Source organism: Elgaria multicarinata, chromosome 3, assembly GCF_023053635.1.
Source record: "Elgaria multicarinata webbii isolate HBS135686 ecotype San Diego chromosome 3, rElgMul1.1.pri, whole genome shotgun sequence".
NCBI classification, from domain to species: Eukaryota; Metazoa; Chordata; class Lepidosauria; order Squamata; family Anguidae; genus Elgaria; species Elgaria multicarinata.
The window spans coordinates 55,402,278-55,428,532 of NC_086173.1; the positions used below are offsets into that span (position 1 = coordinate 55,402,278).

Here is a 26,255-nt window from a genome sequence, read left to right on the forward strand (position 1 = left end):
GTACATTCATAACAAACATTGATAATCACACTGCAGATCATTACTGGCAGAGTTTTTCTGTAGTTCTCTTTGCTGTGTTAGTATCATTAATCCACTAACTTTCAAGATCTCAAAATTGTTCTTTATGGTTTGGACAAAAATCCTATTAGATAAGACTTCTAAGATTAGGCAGTAAGATCCTGACATCGGAATAAAACCTGCTAATTACAAGTTTCAAATGACTTAACACACAACATATTTTTGCTTCCAAAGACAAAGTTGCTCTTTTTCATGAACATCAGGGAAGGTAGATCTGGACCTGCTGGTAGATTTCTGGGTGACTTGCTGAAGATTGGCAAAGGTATCCAACTCCCAATTGTTTAACTATAGCAATGTTTAGGTCTCAATTAGACTGTAGTCAAATCTAAGATTTGACTACAGTCAAATCTAAGATTTAGATTTGTATTTGTGTTGGTCATTGTGGGGTGTAGTAAAATAATTGGCTCTGTTCCATGCATCACTATTTTGCATCTGGCTTTTGCAGGTGGACCCCTGGATTCTAGTAAAATACAAAGTAGATCCTGCTAGCCTGAAGTCTACCTTTCCCTGAACTACAGGGAAAGGTAGTTTGTATATGTTTGTTTGAGGGTATGATGGAGGGTAGATGGATCTAGGTACTTCCTAGCTCCAAAAGTGATCTGCTGGTAAGTCCCATTGCTACTATCACAATGTTTCACTCTTTCTCTAATAGGGAGAACTGAACTGTTCATATGGGAAGTTATTGGCCAGCAATTGCCTTGGATACTCTCCAACTGCTTCTAGATAGCCAGGAAGCAATAAGAGACCACATCAGGCTATTGCTTAACAATCTGTTAACAGTTCCCCTTTCCGGTGGCTGCTGTGATTTCTTTCTTATTGCATCCGGTGGCTGCTGTGATTTCTTTCTTATTGGTATGTTTTTATTTGGTGAGTTTTAGTATTTTAATTATGCATTAGTTTTTTAAAAAAATATCTCTATTTTAGTTTTAGTTAGAACTATTTTTATTGGAATAGGAGTTACAAATTAATTAATTAAATAAATAAATATTGTCTGTTGGGGGAGAGGATGGGGGGAAAGGGGATGAAAGGAAGCATGCAAGAAGGGAGAGAGACAGAGGAAAAGGAGGGCTCTTCTTTCACCCTTTCACTTATACATTCAGGCCCCATGGAGGAGGGGGAGAAAGACGACTCTCTCCCACTTCTGAGCTGGCAACTGGGAGGTCAGGACACCCCTCTGAGAGCCTGGCTAAAAGTTGCCAACCATGCCTTAGGTTCAATCATAAGCTGTTTCCAGATGCTACAGAAGGAGCAGGATCTCCTATAGTAATCTGAAAAGCTCCCACAAGAAGGACACCTCATGGCACAACATTTATTACTGTAATCACACATTCCCCTGTCTCCTTTTTATCATCACTGCCACACATCTATTAATATCAACGCAGTTTTAATTTTCAGGCCAAGCGGTCATTCTAAAGTTAAACGTTTTAAAATGGATTAGAACGGAGAAATAAGCTGCACTTGGATGTCAGTTGTATCAGTAAGAAAAATACAACAATATCCCATCCTTCAAATATCTCCACACTGTAGAAAGGCACCTGGCTCAGATTACAATCCTAAATGCACTTATTAAGCAGTAAGGGCCCGTTGGCTTGTGCTGTTAGCTTGCAGCTTAAACACCCAGCAGGGTCCCAGCGTGAACCTCTGTCTTGTGTGCCCTTCCCCACCATGCATTTAACTTTTAATGGAAACCAGTGCTCAGTCCTCATGTGCTATATAAACTAACAGCTTTGGCATGTGTGAACTGGCCCAATGTCAAGATTCAAAGTTGTTTCAACAAGATGAACTTTGAAGATAAAAATGGTAAGAACTGCAAAATTGGTCTTAAGGAAAATATAGGCCTGGTTTTAATTACTAGACAATTGTTGCTGCTGCTTCTTATTTTTAAACCAGTCTTTTAAAAGCAGTTTTAGGCATTGTGTTACTGATTCTCACACGGTCAATGCACATCAGAATAAGTAAAACAGAAGAAGAAAAGCCACACAAAAGAGGTGCAGAGCAGTTAAAATGAAAGGTAGCAAATGGTTATTTTAATCTCCTTTTAAAGAATTGCTGAAAAGAATCCATGTGCTGTTTAAAAATATATACTTTACAACTTCACTCAAAAATCTGGAGATTTAACTAGTACATTAATTGCCCATACAAAACAAAATAGTATATAGAATTATTATGAATATTCTCTCCATTGCTGGAGTTAGCAAGAGTTGTATTCATAATATGTTCAGTACCCCAGTAGGAAAGAGTGAAAGCCTTTGATGCCAAAGTAGGCTTGGAAGACAGTTTCTAAAACTACCAAGGTCCTGGGCATGTGTGCAACCGTGCTCATGTAGCCATGCTTTTGGTCTCTGTTCTGCACCTCTTCCTCCATTCAGTTTGCAAAAACAGCTGGGGGTAGAAAATCTGAAATAGGATCCCAGCTGTGCATGTGAGTTTGGCACACATGCTTCTTGGGATTGCAGACAGCGTGAGCTAACAAAATAAAGACATGATTGAAAAAGAAAGAAAAATAGCTGAGGTTTCACTATAACTTTCTTATTTAGTTTAACCGAATTTCAGCATGAACTAAATTTAGCATCTCAATGTTCCCGGAATTATTGATTAGGCTATCTGAGTCGGCAGCCATCCATGATGGTGGGTTATATATTGTTCGCACCAGGAGGGCTAACAACTGTAAGAAATGTGACTCAGGAGGAAAAAGAAATGCTCATAATAACTTTTAAAATGTAGGACAACATAAAAAATAATATATCTATGTGTTGCCCAGTTGCTGTTATGGTGAAGGAGTCACACATTCCTTTCCATTTTCAGCAGTGGGAAACTCAATATCCTCACAGTCAGTCTAGAGACCAAAATAAACAGTATCATGACAACATATTAACATTTTGATTATGGCTCTTACAAATGAAGGGATTTATTAGATGTTAACTGCCTTACTTTTAAATGATCAACCAATTGTAAAGCATCTTAAATAACTATAAGGCTGATGGTATTCTGGGTGATTGATTTGATCCTAGTTAGGTGAAGCCTGGCTTTATCCTGAAGCACAGGATGAAGCTCCCTACCTCAGGGGGCAGATTAGCTAGGAGTGGCAAAAGCAGCAACTATCTATTCTCTCCATGACAGCACTTGGGCTCACCCCTTCCAATACGTGATGGCCAGTTGGGGTGGTGGGTGGGCTGTCAACTCCATTCCTTCCATTCAGTAAATCGGGGGTGGGCAACTTGTAGCTCTCTGGATGTTTTGTCCTACAATTCCCAGGATCCCTTACCATTAGCTATGCTGGTTAAAGCTGATAGTAGTTGCAGGCCAAAACATCGGGGGCACAAAAATTTCCTGATCAGTAGGCAATTTGAGCAGGGGAGGAGGGCATACATTCTTCCTCAATTTGCTGTCTGACCTCCTGTCTGACTTGAAATGAAGCATCCCCACAGAAATATTTCTCTCACTTTTGCAGAGTGTTGAAGGGGGAGTGGGGAGAAGAAGAGAAGGCTGCACCTTCCTATGTGCCCAGCAAAAAAAGGAAAAGGATCAAGCTTACTATCTTTTCCCATCAACTGTATGTGCAAGACCACCAGAGAGGGGCTATGTGCAGGGCTCTCATGAAGGGAAGGAGCAGCATAGTCTCTTCTCAGCCCCCCCCCCCCATGCAAAGCAGGATGATAGCTTCCACAGACTGCTTCATTCAGACCCTCCCCAACTTTATGAGCAGTTAGTGCAGAGCAAGGACTGCAGCTGCTCTTTTTGCCTCAAATGGTGCAAAGGCTTAGTTTGGCCCTGAAAAAGGCCAGCTATTCGTCGTTTAGAAACTAATCTTACATTGACAACACAACACCATTTTAGGTTTTGTATTTTAGAGAAACAAGATGTATCGTATGAGAAAAGCATGATCAAGAGAGTTTAGAGACAGGCAAAAAGAACAGAGCAGAATCTGTTGCCTCCTCCTCCTCCTTTCCTTGTTCTACAGAGTCCTGTGAATTCCCACTTGTACTTATTGGTCTCAGGGAGGCTGAACTGAACAAGATGGCTGCCAGCATCTTGGAAAATGGCTAGATATCTGCAGATACAATGCAATGGATGTCAGCTGCATGCAGGTTTACAGTGACCACACTGCTCACTTTGCCTCTCATCAAGAAATTTGCTGAGATGGGTAGACAAAGGTGGGAAGGGGAGGGAGGGCATGGAAACGTGAAAGCGTTTGGCCAAATTGATCAGCTCATTTCCCAGAAAATGAGATGCACCATGTCAGATAGGCAATGCTCTTTATTCCACAACTTGTGTTGGTGGAAGTGCATACAGAGTTGTATGAAGGCTAAAAGCTGCTCTATTTTCATGAACGGAAATTAGTTCAATCAGCACCAAGGCATTAGCACTGCATCTGATTTGTGCTTCTCATTTTGAAGTGGGATGTATTGGTGTCTGGTATTTCCTGTTCCAGGCATCCCCATAACATATTCACCACCGTCAAGACTCTTAGGACAGTTCTTTAAAGGAGCACAGTATGCAAAGACATGCGTCACACCTGTAGTATCAGCATTACCACAAAGAGCAGAGGCCTTTTAAGAGCCTCCTCTCTTCGTGGACAAAGAGGGACTCTAAGTAGAGAGGCCATTGGTCGTACCTGCAATGCTAGGTGCGGATGCAATGCTGCTGAAAGAGCTACTGTAGCCGGAGGCACTAAGTGGCCAGGCACTCGATGAAGGCAGCGTGGCATTCTGAGATGATGTTGGGGATGACCCTGCAGAACCAGCAAAGAAGCAACTAAGAAAGATGGGCAGAATGGTGTCTACTGTAGCATATGCAATTCTAACACCATCATGTGCAAACAGAAACCATGCAAGGTAAGACACTAACCCAGCTTTGCCTTTAAGTCTAGAAATGAAATGTTATAGGAAGCATGAACTGATGCAGTAGAACTCGGTATAAAAGAAGGATGGCACAGTGGCAAGGGCAGTAGTGTTCATGCAGAATATATACACCCTAACTTCCCTTAACTCTGTCCCTCCAAGGAGGTGATGTACACTGCCACCGTATCCAGGCTATTTGGATTGTGGATGAAAAGTATGTATGAAAATGTGTGTGCCATAAAAGCTAAAAGCAGTCTTCGGTGAAAGGCAAGTCAGACAAAATGGCTCATCTTTGTCCCACTGCATTTAAGAATCCCTACAACTGTCACCAGCCAATCTCATCCCTCCATGCCCGTGCAACTTTGCTGCATAGGGTGCTCTTGCAAGCCTTGCCATAACAGTGGTGGAGCCTGAAGCTGAACCATAGGGCAAGCCGCTGTGGGAGGAGCAAAAGTGCCCCTTTGCACCTGCACCGGAAGCTGAGTGTCAGGTCCTATGTTTTGCTACCATTGTGCAGTTACTATGAGATTAGGCTGTTGGAAAGCATCTACTGTTAGGAAGATCGAGTTACTAGAAGCCATCTAGATAATTCTGTTGTAATACTTGTTACATAAAGCCACACAAATTAGCTTCGAAATTATTTATCAAGTCAGAAAGTTTAAACATGAACAGTACACACATCTTCTGGCTGGCATGTTCAACATACACTCAATTAAAAAAGAAAGAAAACCTTCCCAAATAACTCAATGTAAGAACATGTAACTTTTAACATTTTTTACATGGAAATGGTTTCTTCTAATAATCAATGAACTGTGCAAATTTCCACATATAATGGAACATCATTAGCCAACTACAACACTGGGTCAAAATCCTGTGCTGAACTGTACCATGGCAAATTGCATACAAAAAACCCCACCTTTGTTTGAGATACCTTGTCTTCTTATGTTATGGAGCCTGAATGTATACATAAATGGGTTCATCCTGATTAAGGAATCACTCTTCAGTGAGGTCTCACTCTTGAGCACAACCTTACCACCCAGCTTTTCCACTGAAAACACAGGCCATGATCCACAAGCTCTGTGGGTGCAACACCCACATGGAAACGAGTCTGGCAGCGCTCAACAGATCCGTTTTTCTCCTCCCCGCTGTCCAAGCACAAATGCAAAGGGGCATGATGGGGCATTAGAGGAAATTGGACATCTGTGTACCCTTTCAGCATCCCCATCTAGCCCTCCATCTTTGTGTCTAGGAATTTAGTTGTGCCAGGGGCATAGGTAACTTGCATTGGGTAGGGCTTGATGGAGATACAGAAGGCATACAGATGCTCCTCCTGCTGCATGCATGTCTGGGTGTGGCTAGGGGCAAGGGGAAAGCAGGCCTCTACTGAGTCTACCTGAACCATTTGCATGTGAGTGCTGCACACACAGTGTAGGTGAATAATGCCCAATGCATATAAGAACATAAAATCAGAAATTAGAAAATGGAAACCTCAACCTGATTACAATTATGTTGTTAAAAGTAGATTTTTATCAGTAAAATGACTGGAGTTTGTTCAAGTTTGTAAGTGTGCATTATATTTGAGTTTCTGTTATAGTGAACAAGTATTTCATGTTAATTAAGTAAACATGCTGAAACCAATGGCAACACAAATTCTTATGACACATCTACATGGAAACTTCTGTACCAGGTTCAAAGATTCAGTGCTAAATTAGAACTATAAGAAACACTACCTACAAAGAGACTGTACCATGTTATATGGGGTTCTGCATGTCCGTTCCACATAAGGACTGCATCATTCTGGAACCTGAAAAGTCAGTTGAGACTGTGATTGTGTATTGCATGAAACCAACTCTAAAACTATGGTTAGGGACTATACACTCCTTCCTCCCCTCATGTGTACTGATCACTCCTGGACTTCCTGGAGCTCAACAAACCAGAATTGAAAAACAAAATCAAACCATGGTTTCTAGTTCTTGGTTGCAAGAAAAATATGGTTTGCTGACAATCAGGGAGTGTGGCAAGGAATTAGAGCGTGTGAACGGAGGGGAGAGTGTGTGTGAGCTTGTTAATATAATTCAAATCATGGTTTGGCATTTCATTTGAACGGAGCTAACATTGCAGTATCAGTGGATACTGTAGAAAAAAAGTATCTCAGTGAATGGTTACAAGTTTGTGAAGAAGGACCTTCCATTGAACACATTGGGTTGGTTCAGATGTAACACAAATCTAAACATGGGGAACCTGTTGCCCTCCAGATGTTGTTGGGCTCAAACTCCCATCAGCCCCAGCCAAATGGCTAATAGTAAAGATGATAGGAGTTATGTCCAACAACATCTGGAGGGCAATAAGTTCTCCATCTCTCTGCTAAACCATAGTTCAGCATTACAAGAACAAACCTAGCCTCCCCTCAGGCTCATGGACTGCCCTTCATATTTCAGTGTGGTTGTGAAGCACTTCCATCTCTGATTCACTATAGCTTGTTCAGTTGTTTGAATTTGAACAAATGGTGGTTAATTTTAACTATGGGTCATGGAAACAAGCTAACTCCAAGCCACAGTTTATGAAGCTGGCTTGTTTTCACTAACCACAGTTTAGACTAACCACAGTTTTGGGTTCAGATAGCATGCTGTGTTTAATCTAAAACAGAAGTTGAAGCTTCCAAGCTCCTACTCATGATTGCATCAGAAGAAAGGAAACAGAGTGTATGTAAGCCTTGGGGAAAGGCTAGGCTCATTCTCATAATAATAACTCGTGGTTTAGCACTTAGCTGAAAAGCAGCCAATCTATGTTGGTTTGAAAATTGCAGATATACTAGCCTCTCTCCTCCAATAGGATGAACAAATTTAAATTGGAAAATGTGTAAATCTAAGAAAGGTGGCCTACTTCTGCTGTAGGTAAAGTGGAACTGTTAGTGATCGTGACCCAAAAGCATGACAGAACATTCCAACATGTATGGAGGGCACACTGCCTTATTATAGAAACAAATGTGTATGGAGATTTGTCTGCAACCTCTGGAACAGGAGCTATGTTGTAGTAGCAGACGGCAGAATCATTAACGACAAGGCATCTCTGACAATGCATTCACAGCTGTGTTTATGCCATCTGCCAAAATAACAACAGTTCATACTGAATTTATATCGTATTTCTCTATCCACAGCAGAGAGTGCTTAAGCATCTTGGCAGCATGTACAAGATTGATAAAATTATGGTACAAATAATATTGAGAAGGAAGATATGATGATAAATGGGCATCAGGATGCCCTAGCTATGTTCAAAGCCAAAACAATGATTTTACCCATACTAACATGAAAACTCTATCCAAAATTCAGAGAAAAAATTATTAAAAAATTATTTGGAAATATGCCCTTTAAAAAGCAATATATAATCAAAGCTGTTCATGTTTCTATGGTTCTAGTTCTACAATCGGATATTTAATTCCTGAGTATCTTAGGAATGCTTCATTTCATATTGCTAAAATAAAATAAAATCGTACTCTGATGTTTGATGTACCCCATAATATCAAATGCCAAAAAACTGGAAAGCATCCACAAGAAAACCACTCAAAAGAGAGAGACAAGGTCTCAAGATGCTAAAAAAACATGTGTTTTATTTTAAGCTCAACGAGTTTCAATCCACCAGGACCTTCATCAGGGGACATGTCTAAATACGCATGCAGAGATCTCTAATACGTATATATTTCCAAATTTTGAGCATATTTTTCCGCATCTTGAAAACTAGTCTTGCCTTTTTGGATAGTGCCCGATTATATGCACGAGGGGAAAAATCTTTTTAAAACCATGTATGCAGGCAACCTGGCTGCTCCTGGTTCTATATGGTGTGTACATATTTTGATTTATTCGTTTAAATATTTATTTATTTAAAATTATTTTAGGCCACCTTTAAGGATATTCAAGGAGACAAAAAGGCAGCAATTTCCTCTTCACATAGGATATATGCAATGTGCTCATGGTCTACCCACATCACATTGTTAACAGTGGAAAAGCATGTACTGACCCCTTTTCTGTGCACCATTACTACTATTCTTCCTCCACAAGACCCTTTGCACACACACCTTTTTCTATTTTAACACCTCACAACTTCCCTTACAACCTATATTATTTACCTCTTTCCCGTGCCTTTTTACACTCCAGGGGTCTTGCTGCACTCCCACCTCTCAGTCTCCCCACCTCCCTGCCTTTTCTTTCTTAAAATCCAAACGCATAATAAAAACTTCAATGCAAATCAATTAAAATGTATAAATAAAAGTAAGAAATAAACAACATGCACTACTTTAATCTTATTTCAGCAAACTGGCAAGTCAGCTTAATGGCGAAAAAGCTTGTCTGAATAAGACTGTATTGCCTGCCGGCGAAAAGATATTAAAGATGGAGTTAGCCTGGCCTCAATTGTCAGGGAGTTCACGAGCCTGTGAGCAGTCACTGAGAAAGACCTCTTTGGCATTTCCTCCAAATGTGCCTCCATGATGGGTGGGATAGAGGAAATAGCCTCTCCCAAGGATCTTAAAAATCTAGGCAAGCTCATATAGGCTAGCCCCAAATTGAGTAGAGCTTTATAGGTCATAATTGTCCTGCAAATGGACTGGTAGTCAGTGAAGCTGTTGTAATATAGGAGTCACATGCTCCCTATAACCAGACCCATAATAAGCCACGGTTGTTTGTTTGCTCACTAACCCATGTTACTCCTGACAGATGATCAGGCGACCTGTGGTGGGTTTCCTCATTATTGCTCCCGCCTATTCGTTGGCACAAACCCTACGGGCTTTGCAGTACAACCTCAGCAGCCAACAACAATGTGCTCATTAGCAGAGCACAAATTTGTTAGAGCATAAGCACAGTAGTTACTGCAAACTTGAAGAAATTGTCCTGAAAGGTTTTTTTTAAAGTTAAATTTGTGCAAATCTACTCAAAAGTGAAAACAAACCCAATATGTTAAATACCTGCAAATCTCCTTGAAGGTGAAACGAAATTAAGTTAAATATGAGCAAATCTCCAGAAGGTGGAGAAAGAATAATGTTAAATTTTAACAAATCTCCCCAAAGGTGGGGGGAAAACGTTGCTGTCTAGGGAAGTGACGAAGTGGAGGAGTACATTGATTAGTTTCATTTCAAGTCAGAACAGAGAGGGGATACTGAGAGATTGTGAGAAGAGATTGGTTTTTTTCACCGCTCTTGCCAGGAGGCTCTGTAGCCCTTTCTGACAAGCCACACACAAGCCATCATGCTGAGTTCATACTCCATGACAAGCCACTCTGGAAACAACCACCCTGAAAACCCAACAAGTAGTCATGGATTTTCAGGGTGAGTTGGGTGTGGTTAGCAAACCACGCTGAGGAAACCACAGTGGGTTCGGCTGCCATGACAAGCTACCTTGAAACAAACAAGGCTAACAAGCCACCGTGGGTTGTTGCATTGTGTGAACCAGGTCAATATTTTGGTATGTTCCAACTCTCCTAACACTCAGGTACCCATATGATACTTATGTTTCCCTCACTGTATAAACAGCAGCTTAGAAAAGAGTCATAGTTGTGAAAATGGCAAGGAAAGGATTACACCCCCACCCACCCCAAAAACCTGCTACCACAGTCAAGTACTTCTTCTCTCCCCCACAGCAACTATTAAACTGTTTAAAAACAGAGTGGGAGATGTGAGCATGAATCTCCTAGTATCACATCTAGCTACACATTGAAATATGGGAGAGTCATGTAGTGTGTCTGACTGAATAAGCGAGACACACAAACGCCCGTCACCAGCTTTATTATGCATATCAGAATCCAGGGAGGAGCGGATTCTACAGCAGCGATGCATACATCCTTCCATCACCACTCCCATGTTTGATGGGCTTTCACAGGCTTTAGATCAGCCATTGGCTGGGTGGCAGGGAACAGATTACTGTTTCCCTGGTGATCAAGATTGCAGGAGTGGGGTGAGGTTCTAACTCTGCCTTGCCCCAGTAATCCTCATCAAGATAGGAAACAGCTACGTGAGCAGGATACAGTGATTCTGAAGGGAAACAACTACCTTCATTAGGATCACAGGGGCGGAGGTTGGGAAGAGATTAAAGCCTCTTCCCCTACCCCCAATGGTCCTCATCAAAGTTACTTTTCCCCCACTGCTATGAACTGGGGGGTGGGGGGTTTGAAGCCTCTCCTCCCCCTCCCCCTGCCCCCCTCAAGTGATCCTGATGAAGTTTGGTGTATGTGCATGAGAGAGGAGGGGCAAAGCAAAGTTGTTGTGAACTTGCAATTTGCATAATCAGTGCTCAGTCGTGGGTTATTTTGTCATCTGAACCCGGGCGGCATGGCTTCGTAGCTTAAAAATGCCTTTTAAAAGCTAGTATGAAACTTCTAAGGGCAAACCTACTTCACAGTTGCCCTTACTGATAGGGAGGGTAGCAACTCAATCTATAATTGGAAGGCCTAACAAATAATTTCGACACACATCTGCATTCCAGTTACTACTGCTGCTGGTAGTCTTGACAGGCAGTATTACTTCAAAATTGGACAGCCACATTTAGCTTGTTCTTGTTTCTGGTGCAACAGAATCCAGATAGAAGTATACTCTGGTCTAATGCAGGAATAGTTAACCTGGTGTCATCCAGGTATTTTGGAGTACAATTTCAAGAAGCCCCAGCTACCATGGCCAATGGTCAGGGATTATGGGAGCTGTAGTCCCAAATATCTGGAGGCCACCTAATTGCCTATTCCTGTATAATAACTTGGTCTCTGAAGAAGCTCACATAAAGAGGTAAGGAAGAATGTTTAACTCTACAGGATCTCTAACTAAAGTTTTTTTATATTGTCTGTTTCTGGGTTTGTGATGCAGCCCATTTTCTTATCATAAATGACACACAACATGAGATTTATGACATTCACTGCCTTGTTAACCACACAAATGCTTGCATCTGGAATTATGACTTCTCAGCTGTACCACACAGGCAAAGAAAGTGAGAAGGGAATCTTTATTGAAGCCCAAAGATGACAGAGCAATTTCTGGTGAACATGAAAGTTTAAGACCACTCTATAGTAAAACTTTCCGCAGGCTGAAAATTGCAAAGAGGAATGAGGAAGCCTTTAAATTATGCTTTTACTGGTCAAGCGACATTTTAGGTGCACAAGAATTAAGACCAAACTAGTCATCTAGTCATGTGCATCTTTCTTCAGATTTCTTCTTCTTTTAAAACAGACTCAGTTCTAGGAGGCTGAGTTTGAATTCAAGTGGAGCAGGGAGGGTCTTTTTAATCTTTTTCCTATCTGGCTGTATTTTTTTCTCCCACAAGAGGAAAAAAAGCAGCTGGGGGGGGGAAGGATCCTGGGTGGAAAGCAGCCAATAAGAAAGGCTTAAGTCCTCCCTCTAATTAAACTTCCAGCCACCCAAGGCTGTTTTTGGTTTTAAAAGGAAAAGGTTGAGTGAATGATGCATACTACTACATGTTATGTCAGCTGTTGGCCTTAGTATAGGTGGCTCTCTTTAAGAATAGGGTATGCGATAAAAACAAAGAAGTTGAAGAGAAAGGAAGGGAAACAATAAATGCAAGAGGATATGTCGCTGTTACTCTACCTCCACTCTTGAGTAGATAGCGATTAACATCCTGTATGGTGGTGTTAATAGTAGGCCCTGTGGGAACACTTCCAGGCGTAACATCAGGATCGTTCTCAGGGTCAATGTTCTGCAGTCCTTTCCACGGTACCCCAGGATGAAATTCTGTTTGGGAAAACAAGATGACATCGCATTTCTTCCCAAGGTTCACATAAGTGGGGAAACGTACAGTTACACGATATATGAAAACAAAGACACCACCACCTGATAACAGAATGGACATCTTGCTAAAGGTGTAAGGAAAAACTCGTCTGTGAAAGATGCAATGGATGGATTTTGAGGTTTAGTTTAGAGCTAGTTCATCATCACATTAGGTAGGAAAGTTCACCCCAGTTTATTCTGGGATAAAACCTTTGCCTTCCTGTGATGAATCTTTGTTCAACAATAATGTGACATAATGAACTCTGGTCCTTCATCATGTGGAATTGAGCTTGATAAATCTGTTAAGGATATTTGGATACTGAAGATATTTGGAACCCTTCAGTACAAGGGTTTTTACTACATGTCTTTCAGATACCTCTCAGCTCTATGATTCAAGAATATTTACATTTTCATTACCTGGTGGCCAGTTGATGCTGGAGCCATTGGAGATTTTATCACTATCAGTTTTGGCACGTGACCAGCTGTGAGGAACGGCTACAGGAGGACTGGCTGGTGACTCACTGTTTTGAATCAGATCATACCGGCCATAAGAGTCATCAATGGAGGACTTGCCTGGAGGGCCAATACTCAGACCTCCAGGGATAGCACCTGGAAAAAGGAAAGGCATGGAGAGTGGGGGAGATTAATTTTTGGCTTCTCTTCTTAATGCTTGTCACTATAATTTTTTCTTTTTTCACTAAGTATTTCAACAAAATTAAATAAAACAATATAACACTCATACAAGTCAACTATAACTCTGGACGGTTGAGTGAAAGATAGTAGAAACGGGGCAGGAAGGTAGCTAACGCAATTTAAAAGATTTCTGCCAAAGATTCATGAGATTAAAGCTACAATCCTATGCACACTTGTCAGTGAGTAAAGCCTTAGAACACAGTGGGACTTACATCGGAATAAACTTGCAAAGGATTGATTTGCTACTGAAAGAAGTGCCACATAAAATAAAAACAACAAAATACCCTATTTCTTCGATTCTAAGACACACTTTTTTCCCCATATAAACATCTCTAAAAATGGGGTGCATCTTAGAATCACAGGTGTGTCTAAGGGTTTTTTTTTTCTGTTGGTGGTACTGAAATTAGTGTGCATCTTACAATCGATGGCGTCTTACAATCGAAGAAACACGGTAGTAATGAAGACTGGAATAGGCAAGGTATTTTTTTTTTACTAAATATCAGCAAAAGGCATTTTGCTAATGATGCAATCACTAGAATAAGATACTTTAATCAATATATCAATGCACGCGGAAAGTGTAAATACTTTTTAAAGAGCACAGCATTAGCTGTGAGTTAAGGAAACGGGGTAGCATCCAACTAAAATTCTACTTCGAATAGACCCATTGAAATGAATGGGGCAAATTAATTATGACTAATTTAAGTCTCATTCATTTCAATGAGTCTAGTCAAAGTAGGACTTTAGTTACATTCTACCCCTGATTTTGGAACTGGAGCAAGTAATATACTAATTTCAGTATTTGGGTTGAAATCTATAATGACTCTAAAGGCTAAATGTGAGTTTCAGTTTAGCTCCATATACAGCTGATGTAGCCAGTGACTGATCCGAAATCACCCAAGTGACCTTCATGGCCAAATGGGGACTAGAACCCAGATCTCACAAGTCCCATTCCAATATTCTAATCATGAAACCACACTAGCTCTCAATATAAATATAACACATAGGTAATTACATTATCTAACAGTATAATCCTATCCGTGTTTGCTCAGAAAACTCATTGAGCTCAATGGGACTTACTTGCAGGTACAGGACTGCAGCCTAAGTCAATGATTTGAAAGCCGCTGTTGTTTTTGATGAATAACCACAAAATAAATACTGAATAGTTTACATTGTTAAGATATAACTTATTAAATTAACTATAAGTTACTTACAGAAATACTGTATGCATTTAATAACTTACTTCTCAAAACACATTTTAGTTTGTTATGACGTTGCTCCTTCCATATATGAATTCTGATATGCTCCACTGTATAATTTATATTCTAAAAAGGTACCCAGCAATGGTCAGTGCTAACTTGTATGGGGAAGAGAGTATCTGCAAAAGGAGACCTCTTGCAACTGGACGTCATGTGCTTACAAGTGATACCCATACCGTGCTTGCTTGGATTCTGGTCAAGTGGAGAAGCCGCACTGGAGAGATTATCCATTGAATTGGGGTGTGTCCACTGAGGAAGGCGAGATTGGGACTGAGAAGTGTCCTTCACTGACAAACCACCAGGAATGTCCATGCTGTTTACATTCATGTTTGGGTTCAGTCCAGCTAAGAGGAAGTAGACAGGCTGTTAAGACATCCTTAATTCCTGATTTTTGTTATTTAATCACACTCTAGCTTTCAGGTGGCAAGCCCAAGTCACAAACTAATCTCACTCCTACAGATAAGCCAAACATTGGGGTGGGGGTGGAGAAAAACAGCACAGCAGTAGACTGGGAGGGGAAGTCTAATCTTAGAACAATCTAGTGTCTGTCAGTACATCTTCTATAAGTTAATTCACTGTTGTGTGAGCAAGTTATTTCCTTTTGTCAATCCTCTTTCTAGTCAGTTTCATTCAGGGAAGTTAGGTTCAAAAATAGTAAGAGATGAATAAAAAGATTGTAAGTGAACGACACAATCATTGAGCTGGGGAAGAAGCACAGGTTTCTCCAGACACGTTCAGCTCCATCTCTTCAAAATCAAACATTCATTGCTCCTGCTATCATATCAGGCACCAGGGAAGAATAATATCATGTAGCTGGAGGGTGCTCCCCATAGACACAGGAGCATGGGAATTTTGGCAGCTTCCAGGACCTTCTGACAATGTATGCCACTTGGAAGGGGCTTTCAACTCTATGCAGCAAGTCAGTGTTTTCACCTGAAACTAGCTTGCAACTTTAACCAAGAAGAGAAGGTGAGTGTACTGGACCTGCTCCTGCCACGGACATGTTCACCTTTCATTGACTGCTCTCCTGCCACTGATTATGATCTATAGTGAACATGAGGATCATAATTTTTCTACAGACTGTTTCTAAATGCCTAAACAGAATCCAGAATCCCAGAAATCTGGGTGCTTGCCATTATATTACTTTGTTTAAAAGGTCTAATATCCCCCCCTCGCCCTGCCAGACAACCAGCAAAGATGCTCTCTTATGACAGACAACAGTCTGTCTGCTGCACTTTGCATTAGCTGTAGCTGTCCAATGCTTTTCAAGGGTGGCTCCACATAGGGCATTTTACAGTCATCCAACGGAGGTGGTTAAGGCATGGATCACTGTGGCAACCTGACCCTCCAGAAGCAGCACTAGATCCAAGAGCATCCTCAGCCTGTGAACCTGGTCCTTCAGAGGGAGGGGAAGTTCATCTAGCATAAGCCATACTCCCAATTCCGCATTGGCTTGTCTACTGACAAATAGAGTCCATATGCCAGTGGCCAAACAAGAGGCTCCCAGCACCATTTTCTGAGAGTGTTCAGCCAAATAGGATGGGAATCAATGTAAAACGGTGCTCCTGAGTACTATGCCAACCAGACACTCCAGAAGGTACCATGATCAATGGTAATGAATGCTGCTGAGAGGTCTAGCAAAACCAACAGGGACACACCACCGCTTGTCCAGTTCTCAGCATACGTCATCTACCAAGATGATCAAGGCTGTTTCTGTCCTAAAACCAGACTGGAAAGGATCCAAATAGAGAAATCTACTGAGCAAGACTGCAGTTCTTCATGGAGGCAGATGTATGTACTGAAATTCTTACACCACGTTTACATGGAATGTCATCATGTTCTAACGTCTTTTTAAAAGTCGAGGAACTGCCCTCACTTGTTGCCTTGCATAATAAATGGTTTGGTGATTTTAGTTCGAGGAAGTCGGCCACTTATAAAGTACATATAGATAGTAAGTGAAACTATTATAATAGAAACAAAGAGAAGCAAGTGAAATGATGACATGTATAAGTTAACTGCATCTTTTTGAGGAGGCCCTTAAATAAACTGCACATACCAAGGGGGTAAGGAGCAAAGGTGTTCGGTGAAGACTGTTGCTCTTTGGTCTGCAGGTCGGATAGGCCAGGAGCCTGGGGATGGGGTGAAAAGTTATCCATGGCTGATTTGCCTGCAGAGGGGTGCAAAGATAGATGTGGAGGGGGGGGCTGCTGCTTCATAAGCAGGGCCTGGGCCAGCTGGCGCTGGTGCTGCTGGATCTGCTGCTGCATGTTATTGATTGTACGTGCAACCTGGCAAGAATAAAAAATGAAAAATCAGTTAAATACTTGGAACAAAGGCTTGTGAGATTTTTGGCCTTAAACTACCTAGCAGACGATGAACTCAACGAATCAAGTATTAGACAAACCCAAACATGGTAGAGAAGAAAACCTGAAGTCTGTCATGCCTCTTAGGGATTTATACTAGCATAAAAGCATGCAGCACAATAGCTTTACTTCATGAATATTTTTTCATGTTCATACTAGATTTTTTTTAGTGGCTGTACATTTTGAATTGAGTAAACAGGTTAAACCTACTTGCTGCTCCTGTTGTCTAATGGGTCCGGAAACATTACGCTGGGCCTGTAACATCTGCTGCTGGATTTGTAAACGTTGGTACGCCTGCAAGTTGGAAAAAAAGGAAGTCTATGGTCACAGAGTGAAGAAGCCCAACACTCTCAAAGGAACCACACTAATCAGAGTATGAAACAACCATCTGTCAGGGATGCTTTAGGGTGGATTCCTGCATTGAGCAGGGGGTTGGACTAGATGGCCTTGTGGGCACCTTCCAACTCTGCTATTCTATGATTCAATATGTTTTGTTAAAACCTGTATCCTGTCATTCCACCAAATGGTGCTCCAATGATCTTGTTTATTTATTTATTTATTTATTGCATTTTTATACCTGAAGCTCCCTGGGCGGTTCACAAAAATTAAAATCATTCAAAGTATAAAACTAACAGTATAAAACATGATATAAAATACAATATAAAAGTACAACCAGGATAAAAGCAGCAGTGCAGAAATACAAATTTAAAATGTTGAGTAGACTGAGGGAGAAGTCAGCTCCAACATGGGTTGCAAACAATATCTGGCGAAATAAATCTTGGGATAAGATATTAAAAATATGATGAGAAAAAGGCACCTTCAACAGAACACAACTGTTCAAGGTGTACATCCCATGGGGCCTCGTCATTTGCCCCGCACCTCCACCCACATTAATCTTTGAAAAAGAGTCTGCTGATGCCAAGCCCTGCTTGTTGGTGTGCAGTTCCTGGAAGATTTCACATGAGAGAATGTGTCCCTTTATCTGAAAAAAGTTCACCACCCCTGGCATGCAAAAGAGAATTGGGAACAAGTGGTAATTAACCATAAAAGCCCAGTGAAGACTTAATGTACAACCATAGTTAGTGATGATGCTTAAGGATTTCTTTTTGCCTTAATCTTGGTTATGATCGCAACATAACAGTGAAACTATGATTTAGCTTGTCAAACTAATCCCTGCTCCAGAGCTCATTTATAAGGAGATACCAGTGAGACTTGCTTGTCACCTGCCTGAAACATTAAATCATGGTTTCACATTCAGATGGGTGGGGTAATCCTTAACCATGTTTTAGTATTTAGACCAAAGTTAAGTGTTATGTGTGCACAGAGCCCTACTCCTCAGTTCTCATGGAAATGATAGACCAAATAAGCTCAATATTTATAACCTGGTGTTTTCTTCAAACTATTAGTAATGAACACATCTTAAGTCTAGTTCTCGCAACAGGGTACATTAAGTTTTACACTAACACCTTAATGTCTGGAGCAACAGATCCTAAAAAGACATAACTTCTGTGCTTTGTATCAGATAGAGACCTATTTTAATGAAGTTATTACAATTGGTCTTTTTATCCAATAAAAAGATTCCCAAAAAGCAGTAAAATACAGCTTACTGTGGGCATGACTGACTGAATAAACGAATGGAAATAATGCTCAGTTTCAGCTACTGGTGAGAGAAACCAAACAGAAGGTAAGTTTTACTAATGATTAACATACAATAGAAAAAAATCCTAGGAAGCTATTTCCTGATGAAGAAATAGGCAACAGGGATATGATAGCATTCTGAGAAACACTTTTGATATTAAAGGATGGTTTTGAAGTTCAATTCCTGTATATGTCTTAGAAGTTGAGTAGAAAAATCTGATGATCATCAGCAAAAATGTGTACTGAAGGTGTCAACTTTAAGATTCGGGTATATGAACTCACTATCAAAACCAGGCCCAGACACCGTCTCTGAAGTGAAGAAGAAAAGTCTTACGGCTTTAACCTCAATACTTTCATTTTGGATTTATAGATTTCTCACTGTGCCTTTTAACTCACCAGCTGCAGCTGATAGAGCTGGTTCAACATCGTCATATGCTGAGGATTAATTGGCGAGGTTAATAGTGCAGGATTGAGACCAATGTTTTTTGCTGCAAACTGCAAAAGCTGTGCTTGAACCTGGGAAAAGAACACAAAAAGTGAGCTTCCATTACTACCGCTGTAATTAATTACAGTACTATACTCTCCCATAGTATTTAAGCAAAACTACTCTGAAGAAAGTGGCTCGAGGATTGCCTGTAGTGTTTGTTATTAAACAGAAAGTCATGTAAAGAAGTCAAAAGTAACCACTATATAGCAAAGCAAAATAAATACACATTTCCAGAAGTGGACTTATTTTCTAAGTCTGATGCATATAAAATGCAAAGATGAGTCATAAATATGCTTTCACACAATATGCAGGAGCTGAAAAATAAAAACACTTTCTCTGAAACCAAATGCTCTGACATGGCAACTTCAAAGCTTTGTGGCTTTGGCTACCCGAAGGTACTTCCACAGAAGCATATTACGGAAGAGTGGCCATGTAAATATTTTATGTATGAATTGCTCCAACAAACGCTCGGTGTAGTTAACTTCTTAAATTTAGGGTCTTCCCCTCCGTTTAAACGTCCTACTCAATATGCATTAGTTATGGCCCAGAAATAGCCATCACCAAGGGTGCAATGGTGGTTGGTCGGTTTTTGCAAAATGGAGGTGCCAGGAAGAGAAACCTGCTTTCTGACCTGCTCAGCCACCCAGGTGCCAATTATGAGGCCCACTTTTTGAAGGCAGCAGTGGCAACTGACCCCCGGGTTTTTGCACCCCTGGCTATCACTAATGCTAAAGAGCTCAATCTAACCTGAGGGGAGAGAAACTGAGGCACTTGAGCACGAAGACTAGGCTGGGATGAGTTAAGAGGTTGCACTGGCGGTTGCTGCGGCTGTTGCATGGTCCTGGCTTGTGCTGCTCCGCTATTGCCAAACATACCCAGATTGCCACTCGGTATCTGTGGGATGACAAGGTTAGAGTATTTCAGATGCATAGTTTTATAGTTTGCGACAGTCACTGAGGACTAGCCCACAGCTCAAGACATTAGCAAACGAAGGAGCGCCCATGCAAATTAGCAGCTGTCTTAACTGATGCTTCAGTGACGTCCGGCAAACTGAAACATCAGTAGCAGTACCAATGTAGATGTCAATTCAACTAGGGAGCTGTACAAATAGCATGAATGCTTCCAAAAGATTAAATATCTAACACACACGCAGTCAACCATGTCCACTGTGTGTTGTGTAGGGATTCCCTACAAAATTGCACCTATTTTGCAAAGGCTATCACAAAGGTCCCTAGAAGACAGCTAGCAACTATACCATTGAAGCTGTCACAACAATGTGGGGAGCTACTATAGAGATTATGTATCAAATGCAGTGCAAGCAACTGGATGCAAATGGTGATCCGTATAGGCGGATGCACGTGTGAAACAGATTTAAATCTAAATCTGTCTCTCAAAAGGAGACAATCATAATCGACATGCATAGGATCTAACTAAAAATAGGTATTTCCTTTTGAGTTTTTATTTTTCTTCTACATATTGTACATGCATTGTGGTACAGTTTTCATCCATTTACTCTACATTCCTTCTACAAGTTTGACATAATAAATACAGTTGGTTTTTTTAAATGGTATTTACGTTTTGTAGCAAAACAGACACATTTATTTTAAAACTAGCTGCTTGCTGGGGCGGTCATTGTTACCCCTACCTGTGCCTAATGATTAGATGTGCTAATGAATGACTGTCTTCCTAGGTATATAGTTATACGGCTTTTTTCTAGTCTTAACCCCCACAAAAATGTATGTTGCATATGTGGAATGTATACTATTAAAATATAGATGGGATTGTTTCCTTTTCATAACTGGCTGGAATTAGGGATTCGAAGTCAAAGCAACTGACTGTACTTACAACGTGTTTTGGTCGACTCAACAGTTTCTCCTTCTGCCTCTGTTACTTTTTTTTAAAAAAAAAGTACTATAAAGAGACTATAACTGAATAAAGATGTAGCAAAGTTTATCACATGCTGTTCCCTGGTCTTCAACTACCCTGTAGTCAGTATTATTACCTATGAAGCTATTCCTCTTATGATGTTTCATTTATTTCTAAGTATTTCAACCCTACTCTTCTTTCTGAAAATAATCAGAGCGACTTAACAAAGTTGGAAAAATAAGTAAATGCAGTATAAAAAACACTACATAAAAGAAAGTGAAAAGACAGCAAATTGTAACACTGCCCACCTGGTGGCCACTAAGGATGAAGCCAAGCAGATCTCCCTTAGCAGGGTGTTCCAAAGACTCAGCAGCACAACATTGAAGAACCTGTCTCTTGTGCCTGCCTATCACATCTGTGACAGGCAGGAGAACAATATCTCAAAATGAGCGGTGCTCGATTTCTAAAAGCTGGATCGTTAGTCTCATTCCTTACTAATCTGAAATCTCTACAGGGACAGGTTCCCAATCTCTTATTGTGTGATCTGCCCTGTTTGAAAACTGCTGCTTGTTCTTTTAACTGCTGTTGGCTTTGTTGGTTTTCTTTTTAGGTTGCATTTATCTTATTTTGTACTGTGCGGGTTTTGTGTAAAGCTACCTGGTGTAGGTTTTTTTTTTTAAAGAAAGGTCTGGTATAAATCCATAAATGATAAACAACAACATTGAAGGAGCCCTCCAAATAGGGAACTCAGTGTATGGGCAGGTTCATATGGGAAGTTATGTTTCCTCTGGTAATCTGGTCTCAAAAGTATAGGGCTTTAAAGGTCAAAACCACCACTTTGAACTGAGCCTGCAAATACTCTGTACTACACTTCCTATAAAGAATCCAAAGTTGTACATAAGGAACTTAGGGTCATGCCTTTTTAGCACTGCATCCAACCTATGAGACAGAGGCATTAACTAGAGTGGTAGGCAACTTGGTGCCCTCCAGAAGTTTAGACTACAATATTATCAATGGTCAAGGTTTATAGAAGTTGTAGTCCCAAACGCCTGGAAGGCCCTAGGTTAACTACCCCTGATAGACCCTAGATTTTAGCTCACCATGTGTTCTTGATTTAAGAGTTGGCAATGTCTAGGCTCTTGATTATCCAAGCTAGCTGCAAGATAAATGATTCGGTGCACATGTTTCAGAGAACAGAACTGGTACTACATTGTAAGCCCTGGTACAAGGGGAAATATTCGATTTTTCTAGCGCTGGCAACTGGCTTCATCACCCAGGCTTGACTGAGCCACCAAATGTGCTGCTTAGGCAGTTTGAAAATGAAAACCAGCCTAGTCCCACCTATTAGCCACACACTGTAGCAAAGAAAGCTTATGGTGGTGGTGGTAGGAAGGAGTTAAGAAAAGGCCTTAATGTAGGGAAAACTTAGGAGCAGGCAAGAAACTACAAGCTGAGTGAAGCATTGCAGTTCTGTGTGAGGATGGGAACGAGTGACGGTGTGCAGGGATGATGTGGTATAGTGGCCAGGGATAAAAGGAATCAACAATAACGGCTTTGGAGGAGTGGTGCGGAAGGAGAAGCAGGGCAAGGGCTAAAATTCTGCATTTAAAGACTTTTGGTCATCTTGGTATACAGTAGCAACTGTCCCTTAAAAAAGCCTTAGATTAACTGTTGTAAACCGCCCAGAGAGCTTCGGCTGGGGGGCGGTATATAAATGTAATAAAATAAATAAATAAAATAAATTAGATGACAAACTGATTTTGACTTTACATTCGTTTGCTTACATTTTTTAAACAACAACAACTCACAAACCCAACAAGATTAAAAAAATCAAAAAATCCCCAAACAGTTCTCTGGCGAGTGAGGGCAAGCGTGCTGACATTCACACAAGTTGTCATTCAAAAGGTACCTTACCTGTCTAGAAGAATTCAAGTTTTGCATGCCCAGCCCTGAGGCAATCCCACCCAGGGTCTGATTAGGGAGTGCACTGTTTGAAAGGGGGAGCTTCAGGCTTGGTGAAGGCAAAAATGGTGAAGTAGTGGGCTCTTCCACTAGGCCGCCATCCTGATTGAAAAAAGAAAGGGTGAGCTGTGTGCAGTGTCCAGGTACAGACAGTGCACAAAACAGTTTCCCATGGAAATATAGTGGAACATGAATGAATAAAAGATCAAAATATTGTTTAAAAAGGCATGAGGAATACATAATGAAAAGTATGGGGTGGAAGGAAGAAGAAAAAGAGAAATAGAATTAAGGTACTGTTTGTCTTTGCTTTTTGCTTTGCATGTTGTAAATGTATAACTGAACATTCATTCTCAAATATAAAAAACAGCAAGTGCAAGAAGGGGTGCTTATTTACTTAATTTATAGACAGACCAGCTGACAAATGCACCTGGAGTGGTTTGCAATAATAAAACCCCAAAACAATAGTACAATAACAATTGTACGTTGAAACGCTTTAAAACAGGAACATTACATGTCAATGCATTATTTGCCTCAATTGGAATAGCAAGAGTACCCCCACAATTCAGATTCCTACCCAATTGTTACTTCCGTGCCCACTTTATTTCCTCACTTTTGTCTCGGATTACAAAAGGAAAGGAAAAAGAGCAAAACAACATTCAATGTTCTGAAAACCGAAGGCCTTGCTGCATTTTTGGAGCCCTGCCATAAGCAAACTCAGCACACACTTATCAGGTAAATGGGAGTTACAAACTACAGACGCTTCAGTGAGCTCTCTTCACGGAATCTCTGGCAATATACATAATTAATTATTCCTATTTATGGACTGTTCTAAATTGCAAATGATCTGTTCAGCTACGTGACAGACATGAAACTGTTTTTAAATATTAGCCTAGTAACCACTTTGTAAACAAACATCCACTACTTAGTGCAGGTGTATAACAGTGAACATTTTTTAAAAAAACGATTACCATTTTCAGCAGTGGGGAATTAGATGAGGAGCTTGCTATGTAGCTTGACCCCAAGGCCAGGGGCCCTTGTCTAAATGCCATGTTCTAGAGCAAATGGGATTCTTAAAATAATTCTGCATTGTTAACTGTGGCCTCAAGCATAAGCCCACTTAAATGCATATAAGTCCCAATGTTATTGAGAGGACTGGATGGACATGAACATGAGGACTTAATACTGGTGTCTAATTCTCAAAAGCAGCATTCTCCAGTTTTGTCATAGCAAGGCTTCTCTAAACAAATGCTAAGTTGTAATTATATTTCCCAACCACTCCTAGCTGTGGATTTCTTCTGAGAATGTGAAACAAGAATATTCCATGGGTAGTCACTATATTGTAAGAAAGCATCATATAAATTTAACTGGGTAGGTTCATTTTGGATCCTCATGCTCCACAAACTTTTACAGCAAATGGCTAGTGACTGTGTTTAAACTGTGGACATGTAGCCACCATGGTTAGGAATGGCTCAGAAAACATGCTAAATCATGCTAAGTCATGGTTCAAACAACATGCTAAGCCATACTGATGAGCTCAAAATGCTTAACCACTATGGCTTAGCGTGTTGTCTGAACAGGGCAATTCTCCCTCTTCCTCCTGCCCTTGCACAGTTCTTCACTCAGGGAAGCTTTTACATCTAAATTAGCAAACTGGTTTGTGTATGTCCCCCTCCAGACAGGACTATAAACCAGTTTAGAGCAGACAGAGTCTTGTGGCACCTTACAGCTGATCATCTGGAAATGGTTTGAAGCTGCTTTCTAGTTCTGGTTTCAAAGCAAGCACAGTCTTCAGGTTGCGGGTTTGGATGAAATGGCAAACTACGGTTTGTCTCAAAACTGGGAAGGAGAGAGGGAATGGCCATGCACAAGGGGAGGAAGGAAGATTTTGCACAAGCACATGGCTCATTCCCAATCCTCCAAACCATGATTTGGAAGATTGGAAATTAGATCTCAACCAGCCCATACTATCAAGGGAAAAAGCTGACAGTGGAACCCTCGGATGGGAAGGGGCTTGGGAAAAGGACTCCTCTGTCTACCCATGTTTACTAGGAGTCCCAGCTTCTGCTTTGAGAATTATGGCTATCGGAAATAGTATAATGTAGTCCACTCTACACCCCACAAAGCTATTTCTGTTTTGGGGTTGCATACTCCCTCCTTCTCCTCTCTTACATCTGCTTTCAGTTTTAAGTTAAACAGAGTTCCTTGTTACATCCAAACTCAGGGAACTCTGGTTCCTTTTAACTATGGTTAGTAAATAAACCAGGATCATAAATCACAGTTGGATCCTGGTTTGTTTGAACTAACTAGAGTTAAAATCATAAACTATGGTTTAGCATTACATCTGAACAGACCCAGAATATGTGCTGTAGAGCAATTCATATAGAAAGGAAAAGGGAGTTTCTACTGCGCCTGTCAAAAGATTACTAATAAATAAAAATCATGGTAGATTCTTGCCCCCCGGTTTAATATCACAGATTGCAGCAGGGGGCTGGGCAAGGGTCAGATTATTCTCTAATGCCTAAATATCTCCTTCAGCAAGCAAATATTCTACAAGTAAAAGCCTGAAGTCATGTGGAAAAAATACTAAATTTGGTGTGTGCTTTGAAAATAATTATAGCTTCAAGAATGCATGCTCTTTGTAAACTTACTAAAAGCAATCATTTTACAGGTATCATCATCTTCCCACCCATTTACTCAGAAGATTATTAACTGTCAAGGAATAATCTTGTTCCTAAATCTATGTTCCTAAAAAGGGTGAAGTTTTGCTTCTTGCCAATCAAACATAAAAGATCTCTGGTCCTAAACAAATTCTGCTAATACAAGGTTTTCAGCAGCTTCTTGTGGAGCGTTAGGAAAAGTTTCTTTATCATCAACCAAAGTGATACTTAGTTTAGTGCTGGAAAACCCTGAGGGAGGACACTGACATTTTCTAATCATATCCCCAAGGTCTTTCAGCTCAACGTGTTTAGCATTCTGCAAGAATATCCGTCATGCTCCACAAACTGCAGCTTGCATGACAGTAACAGGTTCAAGGATTGCTTCTCCCCAGGTCATGAGCTGTTTGCAGTCTTTTCTTGCCTCTTAAGTAGGAATAGTTTTCAGTGTCCTATATTTCTTCTACTTGCGACTGGATCTGCTATGTGAACTTTGGCTTCTGTTCACATACAACATCTTCATGGACTGCTGGTGAGAAGCTTACACACAGGCTCCAAACCTGATCGTGCAATGCCAATAGCTTCAGAAAATTCTGAAATAAATATTGGCACAAGCACTCATTGTAAAATACATGTTGAATGTAGAAGGTTAGTTTGTGTA

At 40.7% G+C, this 26,255-nt stretch overlaps 1 protein-coding gene across 5 annotated transcripts in view; it reads right to left on the minus strand.

Annotated features, from left to right (window-relative positions):
* The window catches only part of TNRC6C (trinucleotide repeat containing adaptor 6C), a 544,733-nt gene that overhangs the window by 7,385 nt on the left and 511,093 nt on the right, over positions 1-26,255 (minus strand). For 4 of the 5 annotated variants that reach the window (XM_063120370.1, XM_063120369.1, XM_063120372.1 and 1 more), the window contains 9 exons: positions 22,893-23,042; positions 19,860-20,006; positions 19,022-19,141; positions 17,198-17,281; positions 16,681-16,912; positions 14,801-14,968; positions 13,093-13,284; positions 12,496-12,639; positions 4,694-4,810 (listed from right to left, as the gene is read on the minus strand). In XM_063120370.1, coding sequence (XP_062976440.1) covers positions 4,694-4,810; positions 12,496-12,639; positions 13,093-13,284; positions 14,801-14,968; positions 16,681-16,912; positions 17,198-17,281; positions 19,022-19,141; positions 19,860-20,006; positions 22,893-23,042 — 1,354 coding nt within the window. The remainder of the gene's footprint in view (positions 1-4,693; positions 4,811-12,495; positions 12,640-13,092; positions 13,285-14,800; positions 14,969-16,680; positions 16,913-17,197; positions 17,282-19,021; positions 19,142-19,859; positions 20,007-22,892; positions 23,043-26,255) is intronic. The other variant, XM_063120371.1, reaches the window with a different exon arrangement.